Consider the following 18,767-nt stretch of genomic DNA (forward strand, 5'->3'; position numbering starts at 1 on the left):
ACGAAATGACAGGATAGGATTCAATATTCATGCATCTGACCCCATGTGGTTGGGAGAAAAATACCATTAACCAATTTTCAACTTTTCGACTTATGAAGGGTTGTTATTATCTTTTTCAACCCTTTCATCACAAGCCTCATATAAGTAATGGCACACTCGTTTAATAGTGGAGGTTATGGTAAATATTCAAGAGGACAAAGTGAAGTTCAAAAATTTATGAGATGATTGAGGAGAAGGTTAAATAAGTTTCCATTTTCTAACAAGGTAAATAATAAAAGGAAAGCAAAGGTGACTCTGCTTTTTCAATATTGATTGAGAGAATATGTAAAACTGTCCAACGAGAAAACGAAAGAGAAAGGGGAACTGGGTAATATAGAAAACAAAGAATAGACTTTTTAGCCGGGACATGGGTCCCTACATTGTCTCTATTCTTTTATTTTATTTATTTCAGTTTCTTCATGTTCTCCCCCTTCTATCTATGATCGTGCATAACTTTTAGGGTTCGACTATGATATGGAAAAGATATGATATCTGAAAAATTTCTGACCAGTCAATTGGTCAAAACTCTTCCTATACCATATCTTTTCTGCATCATAGATTTTTCCCTTTATTTTTTATAGTATAATAAAGTTTAATTTTTTTTTTATTAAGGGAGGCAGAGTGCCATCAGACTAGGGTTATAAATGGGACCGATCCGATTATAATGATTCTGGTTTTATGATTTTGTCCGTTAATAATTGAGTTGGTTTTGGTTTTTGCCTGTTTCAAATTGATTCAAATCCAAAATCGATTATTTTATTATATATAATATTTTCTTAGATTTTTAATATATTTTATGTTTGAAATAATAAATAAAATAGTATTAGTTAAAAATGTTTTTAATTTACTAATATATAAATTGTTTAGTATTTTCTATCATTTTATTAAAATTATATTAGCAAAATTTAATTTTTAAGTTATTATTTAAATAGACAAATATAGTTTTTAATATAATTGGATCATTCAGATCTTAACCGGGATGGTCTTGGGTGATTATTTGAAAAATAAGTGCTTATTCTAATAAGCTCTTATGAGTGTTTGATGAAAACACCAAGGTTCAAAATATGGGCATATCAGGTGAATTGATACAGCTTTTTAGTATTTTTTCTTCTTTTTGCAATTGGTTCAGGGGAGCCGGTTTAGATCTCCACACCCTGAACTGGTCAGACCCCCAATACACCCAATGTAGAGGCATATCGGAGGGGTCCCAGAATGATACATATCGGCCGATACGTGTTGATACTTTAAACCTTGGAAAATACACTTATATTAAACAAGGTAGCATAGGTATTTTCAAAATGATGCAGCGGGTAGGCCAAAAAGGAAATAAGCACTAAAAAATAAATCTAAAATTTGGACTATCCTCGCAAAAGCAAATAAGTGTTTATTGACGTGGTCCTGGTCCCAAAATAAGCACTTATTCAAATAAATACTTATTTTTAAGCATTCCCAAACTTGGCCTAAGTACCTGCATTCTATTTTTTATGCATCAAAGAGTTACGCTTGCCCCCAATCTGGATCCCCAATTTCGATGCATGCATCCAATCGTCAAGTTGATGCACTCGTACACATATCATCATTTTAAAATGTTGAAAGCTAGTCAATTATGATCATAAAACATGTTTGGCTTCAAGCCTTAAACCTTCTTTATTTACGCATTCTACAATTCACAATTCAGTTAATTAATGTTTCATTGAATTGCTATTATCCATTTGCCTTTGGCATGCCATTCCGAAGACATCCCGGGGGGGCATGCAAGCAGAGAGAATATATGATGGATATCTTTATTAGAATGCCAGAAAATTACTGCAAATTTAAGCTATAATTGAAATCAGGCAGCATGTCCACAAAAGGTTGAGGGAATGGATGCAGCTGGTGAAGATGAACAAGATAGACAAAGTGAAAGAAAATCACTGCTTTTATTGATATAATTTCAATAAACCATTACAATACTTACCAAAGTTACATTGTGCTATTTTATCAAAATTGGAAAATTTTCCTTGCAATGCCTTGCTATCGTTGTCCCTTGCTGCTTGCACGAGTGGCTCTATCAAATCTATAGGATATTCAATAGTTGTCTTCTCCTTTCTAGACAGCAACCTGTATATTTTCCCAGTATAAAAACAATATAACTGCCACAGCAGGTAGTGTTCATCAAATTGGTACTGGTTGTAAACCTTTAAAAAGGAGGCAACTCATCGTCGGAGTGGTACTTCTGTTGGCTGAAACGATTGCCAGAACTGATAAGCTGCTCTGCACCATCAGATCCACTGACTTGATAATCAAATATTTCACTATCATTAAGGAACCTTCCAGCCTCTGGAGGGCTGTAATCCTTCCCCCTCCAGACCACAATTTGCTCCTTCTCAAATGTCACAAGGACACAGGGAACCAAATCCTGTACCATTGGATAAACAAACAACAGACACCATGCTCAAGTTCTGTAGTTTGGGATATCTAAGATATATAGATAAGAACAGCTAAAGATAACAAGAAGTTCATCAAAGCCATGCCTCACAGAGCTTATGTAACTGGATATTTACTAACAGACTTTAATGTCACAGTTCATGTACAATTTGCCTAGCATCCATCATACTGCACAAGCTTGGCTCAACAAAACTTTTAGTATTTTTGTTTTGGGTGCAACTCAGGTTATCCCAAGTTAACATTTTACACTGCTTCAGGTTTGGGCTATGGGCTGGGCCTATTCAAAATTTGACAAAAGCACAACCCGAGCCCACCCTAGTTGCACCCTAATTTTTGTAGGGCTTTGTTTGTTTCCATGCAAAAGGGACTGAAACCTAATTATTGGCTGTAAAAGGGCCAAAAATATAACTAAGAGTTCACAGAAAAATAGTTTCACTCCTTTATGCTGGAACAAATGGAGTCTATGAGGTAATTGTGTCAGGGAAAGTCTGACTGCAATTATTCATCAAAAGAAACAAAGTCTGACTGCAATTGGGAGATGGCAAAGGGTGGCGCCATCCACTGAACAACCATGCCTTAAGCAGCAGGACTTTCATTCCGGTTGAAGTTTATGTTCTTCCTTGTGCAATATTTTTTATCAGATATAGGTCTGAATTCCTCCTCTGGCAGTCATATTTCAACCCTAACAAACATAATATAGGCGGACATACAAATGGTTGAACATAATCAGCTCCCAATTTCCTCCATCTAGAAAACAGGGCCAATCAAGCTCAACAAAACACATGTACAAGCTGAAACAATAATGTATTTGAGAAACTAAAATGGAGATTTCCATTATTAGTTGATATTTTGAAAACTGGACTAAACATTGAACTGGGAGGGTATCTATCGCCTCTAGGTTTTCCCAACAAACCACTTGGTTATCATTGAAACAGAATTGTATTTATCAAAAAGAAAAGAAAAAAAGAAACAGAATTGCATGGTTTCATGGTTCAACTGGCCAGTCTGGTCTGGTTTTCAAAACATTGCTAGAAAAGAGATGGATGAAGTCTCAATATTATGGCAGAAAGGGACTGTCCAAGAGCACCAAATTAGAAAATGCTCCGGTTTGCAGGCAAGCAGGGGAAAATAAAACAAAGAATTAGAGGGCTATTTTTGAGTTGTGACAGGTTTACTAGAAAAGGAATACTAGTTAATCCCAATCATTCAGATTACACAATCTAAGGGGTCCGGGGGGGATGAAAACCCTATATGCATAGGACAAACCCTACAACTCCCAAAGAAAATATTATTTTTTCCTCTCCATCTCTGACTCAATCCTTTTGGCCCGAGTCATTTTGATTGTTCTAGGGAACAACCTCAAAAGGAATTACAGAATTGTCCCATTTTGAGAAACTAAAATGGAGATTTCCATTATTAGTTGATATTTTGAAAACTGGACTAAACATTGAACTGGGAGGGGATCACCTCTAGGTTTTCCCAACAAACCACTTGGTTATCATTGAAACAGAATTGTATTTATCAAAAAAAAAAAAAGAAAAAAAGAAACAGAATTGCATGGTTTCATGGTTCAACTGACCAGTCTGGTCTGGTTTTTAAAACATTGCTAGAACAGAGATGGATGAAGTTTCAATATTATGGCAGAAAGGGACTGTCCAAGAGCACCAAATTAGAAAAATGCTCCGGTTTGCAGGCAAGCAGGGGAAAATAAAACAAAGAATTAGAGGGCTATTTTTGAGTTGTGACAGGTTTACTAGAAAAGGAATAATAGTTAATCCCAATCATTCAGATTACACAATCTAAGGGGTCCGGGGGGGATGGAAACCCTATATGCATAGGGCAAACCCTACAATTCCCAAAGAAAATATTATTTTTTCCTCTCCATCTCTGACTCAGTCCATTTGGCCTGAGTCATTTTGATTGTTCTAGGGAACAACCTCAAAAGGAATTACAGAATTGTCCCATTTTGATTGAAAACTAGAGGTAAGCTAAATAAATACCTAGGGTTCATAGAACTTTGTGGGCTTCGGAGGGAGGGTGAGGATAATTTGGGTGATCCCTATTATGGTCACCCAAACTACTATGGCCCTCTAAAATGGTTTACCCTGTCACTAAGGGATTAACAAATTTAAAAATAACTCTTAAAAAAACTCAAGTTGATCAATAACAAAAATAAAAATAAAAAAACCCCACTGGTTTATGAATTTGAAAAAAAAAACTTGTTCTATTCTCCCATGGTTTTTTTTCCCTTTTTTCACATCTGCATCATGAGTCGATGGTTGAAATAACAGACTCAAACCCACCACAAATTAATAACTATAACCCTTCTACCCCCACCCTAATTGCTTAACGTGTGCCTTCTCTTTACAAGGAACAATGATAATATGTATAGTTTTCTCCTAATCTTTTATCCCCTTAATACTTCTCTGCCTTCCCTATAGTCTTTTTCTAGTTCAACTTCTGGCCTGGCCAATCCTAAATGAAGTTAAACTCAAAAATACAGGTTTCGAAACCAACAAGCTGATGCTGGGAAAATTAGTGTCTTCTTTGCAATTTCTCCTTTGGACCCCTGATCAAATGCCGATTTACAGACTCCCAAGAACACCTACTCCATGGAAATAATTGTTCTGGTATTGCAAATGATAAACAATATGAAGCTATGGAAATGAGTATGAAACAGGAAAAAAGTTTTTCTACAATAATTATCCAATATTCAACACAAATGGACATCAAGACAAAGTAAACCTCATTAGTTGCAATTATTACCCTTAGTTTGCAGCCTATTTTCTTGTAGTCACTTTTCTCAAGGCCTTTGCAATCTAGGCGGACCAGCTCCTCGGTGAGAAAAGCATCTCGGACCATTGGTACAAGACTCCCATAATAACCGTTTTTTGCTGCATAAATTGTTGAGAGTCAGAAGCAAAATAGAAGAACAGTAAAAAAAAATAAAGATTGAAACTACTGGATTCTAAGAAGGCAATACCAAGCTTTGTCAAAGCAGGAACCGCTAGACCTCTCTTCCTCATTTCCTTTGTTTCCTCAATGGTCAGGCCATCAATTACTTTTTTGATCAACCTTGGATAAATAGGTTCATGGGGTTTCCACAGCATCAATGGAATCACAGGCCTTTTCTTAGGATTGTAATGCCTACCTCTGTACAACACAAGCAGACCACCATGTCTATGGATAATCTTACCAAAGGTTTTATCCTGAAACACAAACATGTGCTTTCATAGAAACGTTCTGAAAAAGATACAACAGAGAATTTTTGAACTGCAATATTGCTAAGAATATGATTTAAAGAGAAGGTCAAGAAAAGTTTACTTTTAACATCTCAATCCAAAAATATCGCACTAAGACATGATGGAAATCACCCATGAGAGACAGCATGTTGGCAACAGCCCATATAATGAAAGGAAAGTAATTTCCTTCGGACAACATTGCTAGATCTTAGATGTTAGGAAAAATTACCAAAGCATAATAGAGAATATGGTAATGAAAACTTCTGCAGTTTTGCATATCCAAAATGATGGCTAACAAGTCGGCAGAAACTAACCAATTCTTTTGATGAATTGGGTAAGAAACATGCTAAGCTTGAATGAAGGGGTAAAAAATCCTAATGACTAATGTAAAAAATGTAGATCAGCTTTACACATGGCTGTCTATGATCAAGAAAAAAATAAAATGTCTTGAATGTGCTATCTATCCTACTTGCTCCACAAAGAGAACAGACATTGATATGGGCTGATCCCTCAAAATAAGAGGGTCTACAATAACTTTGATTTTCACCACTTTATACTCAGCTTCACAATGGATTCAAAAGGAACAAAAATTATGGTTAACCAAATTAGCATTTAGCACTGGGTTTTCCCAGATCATAATAGAACGCAATAGAATGTATTAAGAGACTGTGATGGGAAGAAAATGACAGCGCTCCACAACACTTTACAAGAAAGAAATAACAACAAGAGAAAACCACTTTATAATGGATAGGTGAATACCTCAAGCTGGGTGCACACATTCTTCATGTCAATAGTTGGTACACCTAGACACTTTATCCTGACAGCTTCAGCATGCTTCCAGTGGTTATGAATGTCATTCAGCATGTTGTGAGTTAGACCATCTCTCCCTATAAGAAATTTCATTAATGCTGCAGAGTGAATAAAAGCAAAAAGCAAGGAAATAACTCTAGTTTACAGATTTTATTTGATTGGTCTTGTGTTGTTTACTTGAACTTCTTTTCTCTTGTCTTTTTTTCCCTTTGTGTGTGTGTTCACGCGTGTGTGTGTGTGTTTGGGGGGAAGGAGGATCAAAAACAGTATGAAGCTACAAGTCCAACAGTGCATTCTTTTTGGGACTATTCTACAATTCTGCCAGAGGAACAAGTGAATGTCAGCATGGTGTTTAGAATTGTGGTGTTGCAAGCCTCAGTGTTTGCACTTGATTCGTTGCATTGGATTTTGGGAGATTGAGATGTTTTGGCACACAAGACAAAGCATAATATTTTATTGCAGTTTTAAACACATAGGCACCACATAGGATACCCAAAGTGGAAACAACCTCGTTGGAGGAAACAGATTTTTGAAGTTTCCTCCAACACATCCATGCATATAACTCTATGCAAATAGTACAAACATTTGTACTCGGTTGCCAAGTGGTACAAACATTTGTACTCGGTTGCCAAAACAGAGTTTTGGAAAGTAAAGGTCAAAAGGACTTCATGGCACCTAGCTGGAATTCAAACAGGAATGCAACACAGCCCATACAACGGTTCCAGACACTACTCAGATGGTAGAATAAAAATGGAGAGTCAAGTTCATGAAATATTGGACCAAATTTGACTAAAAGAAAAATCTTTAGTATGTTATTATTCAAATAAGAAAAAAACAAAAGAGAAAGAAAAATCTTTCATATGACCCAAGTCCATGTACCGAATCGAGCATTAACAAAACTTAAGAACCGATACACAGAAACAAAAAATAACAATACAATGGGGAAAAAGTATAAATAAATAAAGAGTAAGCATACCCAAATTAATTTGTCGCTTTGTTTTATTCCTCTGACATTTCTCCACCAGGATCTTCCTCTCAGCAGGTGTGAGTGGTTCTCCGAGAATCGCCTCTCTCCATCTGCGTCTCTTCTCCTCCAACTTGGGGTCCTCATTCCCGTCCAGCGACTTTACAGTCGGATCAACAGCCGGAGCACATACCCCAGTCCACGCACGATCAAGACGACCGGGACCAAATGGAGAGTACTTGGGCTCACGAAGTCCGATGGGCCTGGCCGCAGGATTGCTCTCGGTGTAACTGAACCTGAAATCGAAGGGAAGGTCCGAACGCAAGGGCTTCAAGCCCGTCCGGTCGAGCGAAGACGGAGGTCGATACAAGGGTTTCTGCTTCTTCTTTTTGTTGTTGTTGAGTTCGCTTTGAGAATCAAAAGAAGGGTTACGATTAGGGTTAGGGTTTTGGTGAGGGTCTCTTTTGGTAAGGGAAAGAGGGGGATTGAATGAGTAGTCGTGGAGCTTAGATGAAGGAGGGATTGATGAAGAGAAGAGACGAGTTGAGGTGAGGGTGAAGAAGGAGAGCTTCTGTTTTTGGCGGGAGATTTGATGGAAGAACATGAGAAGGGGAAACGGCTTCGCTCTGTTTCAAATTTTCCTCGCTCCGTTGAAGGAGCGGCGGGGCGGAGATGTATAAGCGCAGAAACAACACAAGTAAACGACCGTTTTTTTTTTTTTTTTGAGATCAAAATTCGAAACGTGACAGGGAAAAGAAAGACCCAAATACCTCTCTAACCGGTTTCCGAAGTCGAAGTGGGACCCCACCCCATCTGGCTCCGGTGATGGTGGGATCTTATATATATATTAAAGCGAAAGGAGCGGGCGGTCTCCCCTTTCGCTAAATGGAATCTTACTGTAGTTCGTTTACTACTCTATCCCATTCTTCTCTGACCACTTCTCTCTATGGAAAGACCAGTGAGAGAGCTGATATTTTTTATTCTTCTCTCTCCCATGAGCTGCGAAACAAACCCAGAACCCAAAACCGCTTCCCCCTCCTCTGCTCTGTTCCAGCAAGTGTGTTTTATCGAGACCGGGGTTTTAGGTTGGGTTCTGTTTTTTGGTTTGGGTTTATCAGACGACGGAGGAGGAGGGAGGGTCTTCTTATTATCACTGTTCTGGTCGCTGTTGTTATATAGTTTTAGGTTGGGTTCTATTTTTTGGTTTGGGTTTATCAGACGACGGAGGAGGAGTGGTTCTATTTAGTTTTATGTTACACAGCTGTATGAGTCGGGAGGCGGCGAAATCGTCAAAATCAATCAGTTTGGCGAAATTAATACTTGGCTTGGCAATGAAAGAGAAAGGAAAAGATCTGAAGGTGGCTTTTTTTGTTGAAACCTTGTTTCTTGTTTGCTACAAGTATGTGTGTTTTTTAGGTACTACGTTTACCCGCCTCGTATATCTATTGCTGGTTTTATTTTTGGTGATTTTGAAAGGTCGGAGTGGTCGGTAGGTACATACTAGTGGTTCTTTCTTTGCATTTTTTTCCTGTCTGTGATTGTTTATTTTTGATGTCGTGAGTTGTAGAGATATAGTTCTCTTCAATCTGCTGCTCTCTTTAATGCCGTGAGTTTAGATTTATTTTTGGACAGGGTTAGATCTCTCTCCCATACGCCTGAAACGTCACAAACTTATAGAGACTTCATAGCTTCAGATTTGGCTCATTTACGGAGAATGTCGCAAATCAATCTAAGACTGTAAGGATGCTAAATCGGAGAGGCCGAGGAAGGGATGGCGGCTTCGGAATGGAGAATACGCAAAGCTCTGCGATCGATGCGCGTAAGCAATTTTACTTCATCTCTATTTTTCTGTATTCGTTTCGATTTCGGCTGTTAATTTGTTGCAATGTTAATTTGGAGTTTGGTGGATCAGGTTGCCTAGGATTTTTATGTGTTTTTGAAGCTTTGATGAATTTCTATGTGCTGATTCAGTGGATACTTCCGCTGTTTTGGGATTATGTTTAAGCTGACTACAATTGTTTGAAGTGAAAATTCGAATTCCTTTTGAGCTCTGTTCGTGAAGGGACGACTTTACTTTTTTTTACTGGAGATGGAAGTTCTTTTGGGTTTGAATGTTCGGATTTGCGTTAATTAGTGGTCGTAGTTGGTTTTAGTCCCTTCCGAGTGCATTACTTTTTGCTAGAAAAAATTGCTTTTTTGGGGTTTATGTTTGTAAAATGGAGCCTTTTCCCTTCATCTTCAAGTTCTGACCTCCTTAGTAAATTACTTTTGTACTCTGTCACATTCTATAGGTGTATTTTAGAAGGTACCTGTTATTGGTCCGAAAGTGTGCTTAGTTCTATTGTAATTTGTGAATTATGTTTTGTTCTCCATTGCCACCATTGTTTTCTTATGTTTCAATTATTGGCTCCCATGCATTATTTGTTCTGGCACTCAAGTTTAACTGATATTTATATAACTTCTACTATTATCTGGAATGGTCATGGACATTACATAAATCTGTCTCTTCTAATTTTTTTCCCATTGACCTGGCCTTTGCATTTCGCTTCATCATTTGCAGGGTTTTCCTTGAGGCTCAGAATTTTGGTGTTCGATTTGTTTGTACGGTTAAAATGACTCTGTCTTTCATTATGGAGAAAACGCAAACATTACTTGACCATTCCTTCTTTTAAACTTTCTGACCTGCAATAAGCAGTAGGCGTACCCTTTAAGCCTATTAATTTACTACTTCCTCACCCCAACTATCAAATTTTGTTCTTTATGTAATCTTTCCGCACAAAAGAGGCAAATAGTCCTGCCTAATGTAATTCATAATTAAACTCAGGATCAGTTTATGCCCTGCATCCTTTGATTCAGTGTTTCGGTTGCATAAGGATTTGTGTTGGGAGAGGGTTTGTATGAATTAGAGCCTATTGATTTCAGTTTGGATTAGGATCTTAATTACTGCTGGTGTTGTTGTTAGTAATTTTAATGATGGTGGTAGATATTAGGGTGCGATGAAAATCAAAATTCCCTATCCAGATCCAGTAATTGATTGTATTCTGCCTTTGTTGGTTGCAGAACCCATTCCAGTTCTAGGTGCTTTCTAGTGATTATTGTAAGGGTGTCTTCACCACTGATTCATCAAGATGATCAGGAGAGGGGTAGCACTATTTCCAAGGAAAAATACCAGCTCAGTTGGTGAGCTATTCTCTCTCAACTTCTTACTTTTTTTATTCACTTATTTAGGTTTTCGTTTCAGATTTGGTTTGTCTTCATTTTTCTAAGGTTTATTTTCCATTGATAATGGCAAGAGAATGTGATTTGTATCAGGTTTTATAGTTTAGAATTTATAGAATAGGTAAGTGTTTTTTTTTTTTTTTTGAGTAAATGATACTCTAGAGTTTGGTTGGTGTCCATGGATGCCTCTTGATTTTACCTTCTTCCTTGACTTAAGTTGTTTTATAGATTTCTTGTGATTTGGGTTCTTCATTCTTCTTTTTATTTATTTTGTTTAACATGTATCCTGATTTTTAGTTTTCTTAGATAGAGGTACACATTTTTTCCGTTTTCTTTTTTCTACTTAATTTTGTTGAGACAACTTTTTTGTACAATTAATTAGTTCCTTGTGAGATTGTTCTAGGGTTTATTGAAATTGAAATCCTGTTATAGATTATATAGATGGTTGAGTATAATCATATTATGAATATATGTTATTCTAAAGATTAAATAAATCACATAATTATTTTTATTCACCTCCAGTATATAAGTAATTATACAATAAATGTAAGATCATACAATCAGGCTTGACTTTAAGTTAATTAACCCACAAAGGTCTTTAATGTGAAAATTTAAAAAAAAAATGTCATATTGGCATCCTCCCAAGGTGTGAAGGATGTGTCTCAATTAGTTAATTAACCCACAACCTTTCTCTACTGCACAAGGTTTAAAAAACCGACCCAGAAACGGAACCGTACTAGCTACTGGTTTCCAGGTTAACGGTTCAACCGTCCGGGTCGAACGGTTTGGCCGGTTTGCATATTAGAGCAAATGTTTATATGAGATTTGCCCTAATATGCAAAGCTCATGTAAGAAAGAAGAGATGTCGGCTAAGAAAAGCCAGGTTCGACTGAGAAAGAAAAAAATAAAGAAGAAGGAAAGAGAAGAGGGAAGAAGGAAGAGGAGGAAGAGGATTCGATGCTCACCGGCGATGATAGTGGTGATGGCGATGGTGAGGCGGCAGCAACAGATGCAGATCTGAGATCTGAGTTCTTGGATCTCAGATCTGAGATCTGAGTTCTCGGATCTTAGATCTCATATCTGAGTTCTCGAATCTCAGATCTCAGATCGCAGATCTGAGTTCGTGTCTCAGACTGGATTTCAGATCTAGGAATGGCAACGGGGCGGGGCGGGGATGGGGAGCCATCCCCGCAGGGATCCCCATTCCCCATGATTTTTTATAATATTAACCATTTTGTTTTTATTTTTTATTTTATTTAAAAAAATAAAAATAAAATAATTAAAATTTGCAATCCTATTAGAAAAGATTCAAATATATTCAACCGAATTTTTAAAGATATTAATATATAGATGTATGTGTACATATATACATATATAACGTATGCATACATATATAACATATATATTAGTAGGGATCCCACGGGGTGGGGATTGGGATCCCCGTGGGGCGGGGAGTGCTCTCCCCGTCCCCACTAACGGGGATGAAAATTTCCCCATCCCCATCCCCGCCCCATTCGGGGCGGATCCCCACGGGGATCGGGGAAATGGGGAAAATTGTCATCCCTACTCAGATCTGAGTTCTCTCTGCATCTTTATATTGCAAACTGCTGGCCAGGTCAAACGAGTAGACGGTTTGACCGCCGAGTTAGCGGTTTTCTGACGAAGTCAACGGTTTTGACCCAAGAACGGGTTAGGGGTGAAACGGAACCGGTTGCTTGGATGGTTTCCGGGCCGAATGGTCCAATCGTCCGGGTCAACGACGATTCAAAAACATTGCTACTGCAAGTTCCATCTGTCCCAACAGAATCTTTTCAAACCAAACTACACGCAAAAAGATTGAGACCCACCACAACCACCTTAACTTATCCTACCAGACTACTATTCAACTAATTGCTTCATTGAAATGTGGTAGGTCTGATAAGGCTACTGAACTATGGACATCTGAAGGAGCTCCATAGAACTATTAAGCCATATGAGCGAGCTATAGTTTCAGCTGGCCCTACTGTTACCTCTTTAGGAAGCTATCAATAGGTCAGTGCTCTTCATGTTTTGGGAATATGTCTCTGCCTCAGCTGTCATTTGACATCTTGGTTCTTGGTTATGTTTTACCCAAAAAAGTGCATTAATGAAATTATCCAAAAATTTTTGCAGTAGTTCTATCATCATATAGTCTTTTTCTTTCTTTTTTCTTGTTGGTAAGCATAACCTCATCTGTAATTACAAAACACAAAATCATTATGATTTGTTCCTTTCTTGCCTTTCACACACACTTGAACTTATAATTGGATCAGTACATGAAAGCGTGTACAATATATTAGTATTGCGGCCAGTCTATTTATCTGGTAATTTAATCGAGTTCATCCTTCAGAAAATAAGCTAAGAAATTTCCATTTTGTTCCTTAAACAAGAAGTAAGGTTTGGATTAACCATCTTTATATCATGTATGCTTATGGGTGCCTGGTAAAAATTTTGTTAGAGGAGGCAATAAAAGTTTTGTATTGATTTTATTAAAAGAACACTTCTTTATATATAACCTATTTTTTCTTTATTCTATATTGTTTCTATTATGAAGAATCAAGAAATGGGACTGTCAATGTAATTGCTATCAACTCACTGGAGGAGACACAACATTGAGAGAATTGAGGAAGATCTTAGCTTCAGCATGTGCAAAAAATTTGTGGAGGTAAAATCTGAATCTTTTGTCTATATTATGAGTTACTTTTATCACTATGATTAAAAGGATTGTCTTAGATAATCTGCAAATATGCAGAGGAAGTTGTAGCATTACCCCAGATAAAAGAAATTAATACTAAACTGTCCTTAAAACATGTAGAAAACATAGAACTAATGTTCTTCTCTCACAATGATAATTCATCTCTATATTGGGATTCTGGATTGTTCATATTCGGAGGCTTCAAGGGATTGCAATTAAACATTTTATTTTCATTGATAAAAAAATGAACATTTTATTTTCAAAATTATTAAGAAGACAACTATATATTCTAACAAATTTTCTCAGAAAGTCATTAGGAGTTTACGACCTTGAACAGGATATGCCAAGCCATAAAATCTTTTATCTTAATATTCAAACGAATAGCCATGTCTACTGATGGCAATTGGCCAATAAGGTTTTCATTCTTATGGGTTGTATTTGCTTGCATTGATAACTCTAATGTGTGGCTCATATTTGGTTATCTGCTTGGGCTTGGTTCATGCTTCTATTGATATCTCTAATGAAGTATATATAACTGATGGATATATACATCATTGAACAACTTGTATGCCTTGGTGATTAATTTTGCATCTTATATTTCAGAATTTATTATCTTGATTTTGAAACCAATATACAGATGATGAAAGGGAACATTTGGGTAGTTCCAAACAATAAGGATTTTGCACGAAGCATGAGACTTATCCTTAAGTTTCAACTCCAACCATCTATAGGAGGAGGCATCTTTGAACCAAGTGGATCATCAGAGCACCTACCTTCAGAATTCAGAGGCCTTCAAGTTATATTAGCTGATTATGATGACTTCAATAGGGCTGTGACACGAAAGCTCCTTGAGAAGCTCGGTCGTCAATTTACTATTGTTTCCTCTGGGTTTGAATGCCTTGGTGCTCTTGGGCCCTCTGGAACTTCATTTCACATCATTCTTTTGGACCTCAATGTGCCCGAGATGGATGGCTTTGAAGTTGCAACTAGAGTCCCAAAGTTCCAAAGCCGGAGCTGGCTATTGATTATATAGGTCACATATGAAAAAACTCTAATATACAGGTTTCATATAACAATCTTCCATATGCTCCTCTACAGAAATCATGTTTATGGGAAAATTCCATTTTTATTTTTTAAATGTCCGCTTTTATTTACAAAAAATAATTTTATATTAGATTTTAGTTTTAGTTTATTTTTGTTCTACTTTTACAGTTTAAACTTTTAATAGTTTTACTAGTATTAATCAATAATAATTATTTAAAAACTTACATTCAGTTAAATTAATTAATTAATTACTTCCGTTTCATTACATTAAGTGATATTTATTAACTCTATAAATAATCTTTCTCAATACATGATTTTAATCGTAATCTTGGTAATTGCCCGTGCTTAGCACGGGCGCCCCTCGCTAGTTTGTTATTACACTATTTTAGGGATGCAATTTGGGCGGGTTAGATCTGGTTGAGGTTCAACCCAGGTCCAACCTTAACCTAATACAATTCAAACTGGGCTTTTGTTTGGGTAGGTTGAGCTAGGTTTAGTTGGGTTTGGGTGATTAGTTGGGTTTAAGAATTTATAAATATCTTTTGCATGGACATCTTTTGTTGGGTTTTATGACTCAATTTAGGAGTAAAATTAATTGAAAACACATGCATATTTTATACATGGATTTGATTATTATATCGAAAATACATGATATCAGAAAAAACTTACAACCAATGAATTGGTATCAATGGATCGGACCATGATCCGATTCAATCCAATATTGATATAAGAAGATTCCATCCGATATATGTTATATATTTATAGATATAAATATAAATATATATAATGCATATATATTATTTATATATTTATAAATATATTATTTATATTGTATTTTTATAAATTTGTTATATTATTTATTTTTATAAAAAACATGTATATATGATGAAAATAATTAAAAAAGATGTGTATTTTTTTTGCTTTTTATTTATTTAAATTGGTATATTTTATTTTCTTTAAATAATTTATTATTTTTTAAAGAAAACACGTCGGACTGGATCAAATCCAAAGAGCTGACTTATTGATAGGATTTGAATTCAAATTGAGGCCTATCAGATTCGATCGGATCCAACATAAATAGTGTTAGATCGGACTTAGATATACCTTAATTCAAATTCAATCCAATCTTTTGCATCGCTAGTAACTAATCAAGTGGTCTTTTCATTATAATGTATTTTCCAGCAACATAGAATTTTCCTTTATACATATGTGTATATATAGTTAAAAAAAATAAAAAGATATTTTTATATAAACAAAATACATGCATTTATGCATTTTAATGGGTTGTTTCGGGATGGATCAGGTCTCATTGAGTCGAACTTGGGCTACTAAGACCTCAATTGTATGAAAGTGTAGAATATTGCCGGTTATTGGGCATGGGTGATGATGGTGTGTGATATGTAATTCTTTGCTGGAGGACAATTCAAACATCGGTTAATGAGGTCAGAAAACCGAGTTGCAAGAAAAATAGTGTCAAAGTACTCGGGGTGCTTTGCCTGAGGTGGGCACTCCAATGCTTAAGTCAACGATGAGAGTGAAAAGAGAGCAAAGAGCTTATAATGCAAGAGTGAATTTAGTACACAGTCATGCATGTCTTCTCTAGGTGAATGAGGTGTCTTTATATAGGCATTAGTCTCATGTAGTGCGTCTGAGATCTCTAAGGTATAGTGGCTTATCGGCCTGCCATCATCAGAGATGGTTCTAACGGATGGCGATAAAGCTTATTCAATTATTTCCAAAGCAGGCGGCACAAAACTCAGCTCTATCAGTCAATCAATATGGCCTTCGAGGAATCTTTAGAGGAATCAAAGACAATAAACCACACGTAGCAGGAGTCGATCACTACATCACATAGGTCGCCACCTCGAACCTCGGTCAAGTCAATGAGTACTTGGCAATAAGTCAACCCTCCTGCCAAGGTCTCCTAGCCGAAGTGATGCTAGGTTCTCGCAATAGTCTCTCGAGGCATTCAAGATGTGTCCGAAGTGGAGCCAAGGTCGTTCCGATTGACCTAATTAAGATCAGTCACTACCCATGTAGCGCTGAAATGTTATACAACGGTTTGGGAGTGCCGCATGGTGAAAGTTGTTGAGGGCGAAATTACCCCTCATCAAATGCATATATAGACATACTTCTTTATTCCCTCATTGATATGACAATATATTCATGATGATTCTCAACTTGAACCACCAAATATCTCCGAGTGGCATGTATTATAGAAACAGAAATAAACTAAACCTCGGAAAGAGTGACAAAAGGACATACTTCTACATAAAGAGAATTCATTTTGAAGCCCAGTCAGCCATCTCCCAGCAGAGAATTCTCTTTCTTTTTAAAATTTTATTCGTTTAGGCAGTCTTCGGCACTGTGTTCATCTCGTAGATGAGACTGTTCATAGGATGAATACCTGTTTGATTGGGACACCCCAATATAGCGTGGACAAGTCCTGTTCACATTCCAATATATTGTCAATGGGAAAAACTTGTAGATACGTCCCGTCCAAAGTTTATTTTTGATCCCATGCTTTAAGGAGCAGGGATCAGAGGCTGTGTGATTTAAGACAGACTGCAGATACCTAGAAATATACCTTCAGTTTTATCTCTGAAATTCCTGTAGTTGCATTTCGGCTGTATGATCTAAAATATTAATTATTTTACTTATTTTTTAATTTTTATAAAGTTTTAATGTTTTTATCAACAAAATAATATTTTTAAATATTTAAAAAATATTTTTTAATTTTTAATTATTTTACTATTGTTTTATAAAAAATTAATATTTATTGCAAGGTTTTTAAAATTGGCCCGGAGAACGAACTGGTCAAGGGTCCGGTTCCCGAGTCGAACAGTCCAACCATTCGAACTGAACCCAATCGTTCGAACCAAACGGTCGACCTATTCAGACAAAAAAATAAAAAAATAAAAAAAAATGGTCAAAACCATTGAACGGTTCAACCACTTGGGTCAGCGGTCTGCTAACCAAATCAATGTTTTTTTTTTTGCAAATTTTTGGTTTTGGAGAAAAATGGAACTGGTCACCTGATCGATTCCCAGTTTTTTCGGTTCGATTGTCCAGTCCGGTCCGATTTCAAAAACTATGATTTATTGGTTAATATTAATTCATTGATGCATTTTTTAAAATATTTATCATATAAAATGCAAAAATTAGATATTTATGATTAACTGTGTATATCATTCATAAAATGTATATGAAATACATGGAATAAAAAAAGTGTGGTGTGGACTGGTCCACACCACACAACAGAATACCACTATGAGTGTGGACTGGTCTAGTCCACAGAATTTGTCCACAGTTCAAAACAGTTGTGGACTGTAGTGCGGTGTGGATTGGTCCTTGCCACAAGGTGTGGTGTGGAACAATCCACACTCACCAATTTCTCATCCACACTACAGAACACCCCCTTAATTTCCCAATTCCCAATTCACCCAACATCCATTTTGTTTCCTAGTGCTTATCCCTCTAATAACCTCTTTTGTTAAGTGTCCGTTTGGTTTATGGTCAGAATCAGAATGGGAATGGAAATTGAAATCAGTAGGAATGGGATTTCATTCCTAAGAGAGGGGAAAGGAATGGTCATTTCAACAAGAATGGGAATGGGATTCTGATTCCATCCAACTAAACAATTAGAATTGGAATAGCCCATTCCAATTTTGATTCCAAACCCCTATTCCCACAAATCAAAGGGGCCTAAGTTTCTTTCATGGTTTGATAGTCCCCAAGAAATTAGGGATAGAGGACCATGTTTTGGAGCGATTATGTTTTATGGCATACTTGGTGACAATGTTTTCAACTTGCCATTGACCCGATCGATCGAACCGTTAGAATCATCACCTAGCTAGGATTTCGGGTCTGGTTTAGTCAAGACCCGTTAGACGGTCAAAAACAGTTGACTTGGTCAAGAACTGTTTGACCTGGCCGGTTGAACCGTTGACCCATTCGACCTAGTGATTGGGTTCGCGGGTTGCACACTCAATACATGCAAAACTATCGGAGGCCATAACTTTGCACTCCGATGTCTAATTAGGGTGATTTTTTTTGGTAACTTTTCGAGATCTATGCATCCCAAGGAGCCATAGTCGCATTTCCCCACTATTTTTGTGAAAAATTCCTTTTTTGGCCTCAAATTGCAATTTTTAATATTTTTTATAAATAAAAAAAATAAAAAAATATAAATTAAATATAAAATAATACATATAAAATTATCTAAAACATATTTATACACATATGTATACATACACACACACACACACACACATATATATATATATATATATGTATATGTATGTATGTA

At 36.5% G+C, this 18,767-nt stretch overlaps 1 protein-coding gene and 1 long non-coding RNA gene across 3 annotated transcripts; one reads left to right on the forward strand and one right to left on the reverse strand.

Annotated features, from left to right (window-relative positions):
* Positions 1-1,939: 1,939 nt before the first annotated feature.
* LOC104604267 (RNA-binding CRS1 / YhbY (CRM) domain-containing protein) lies at positions 1,940-8,207 on the reverse strand. Its single transcript, XM_010268541.3, has 5 exons — positions 7,495-8,207; positions 6,468-6,595; positions 5,450-5,675; positions 5,233-5,360; positions 1,940-2,437 (listed from the first exon to the last, which is right to left on the reverse strand). The coding sequence occupies exons 1-5, from the start codon at positions 8,084-8,086 to the stop codon at positions 2,219-2,221; spliced, it is 1,293 nt and encodes a 430-aa protein (XP_010266843.1). The 5' UTR covers positions 8,087-8,207; the 3' UTR covers positions 1,940-2,218.
* A 47-nt stretch (positions 8,208-8,254) lies between these two features.
* Positions 8,255-14,490, forward strand: LOC104604266 (uncharacterized). Of its 2 annotated transcripts, none has more exons than XR_016077749.1 (4): positions 8,255-9,301; positions 10,543-10,662; positions 13,274-13,384; positions 14,018-14,490. It is a non-coding gene; the product is annotated as an uncharacterized LOC104604266 (long non-coding RNA). The 2 variants fall into 2 exon arrangements; XR_016077748.1 differs by having other exon boundaries at positions 14,052-14,490.
* The last annotated feature ends 4,277 nt before the right edge of the window (positions 14,491-18,767 follow it).

Source organism: Nelumbo nucifera, chromosome 6 (assembly GCF_055504915.1).
Source record: "Nelumbo nucifera cultivar China Antique chromosome 6, China Antique-T2T, whole genome shotgun sequence".
NCBI classification, from domain to species: Eukaryota; Viridiplantae; Streptophyta; class Magnoliopsida; order Proteales; family Nelumbonaceae; genus Nelumbo; species Nelumbo nucifera.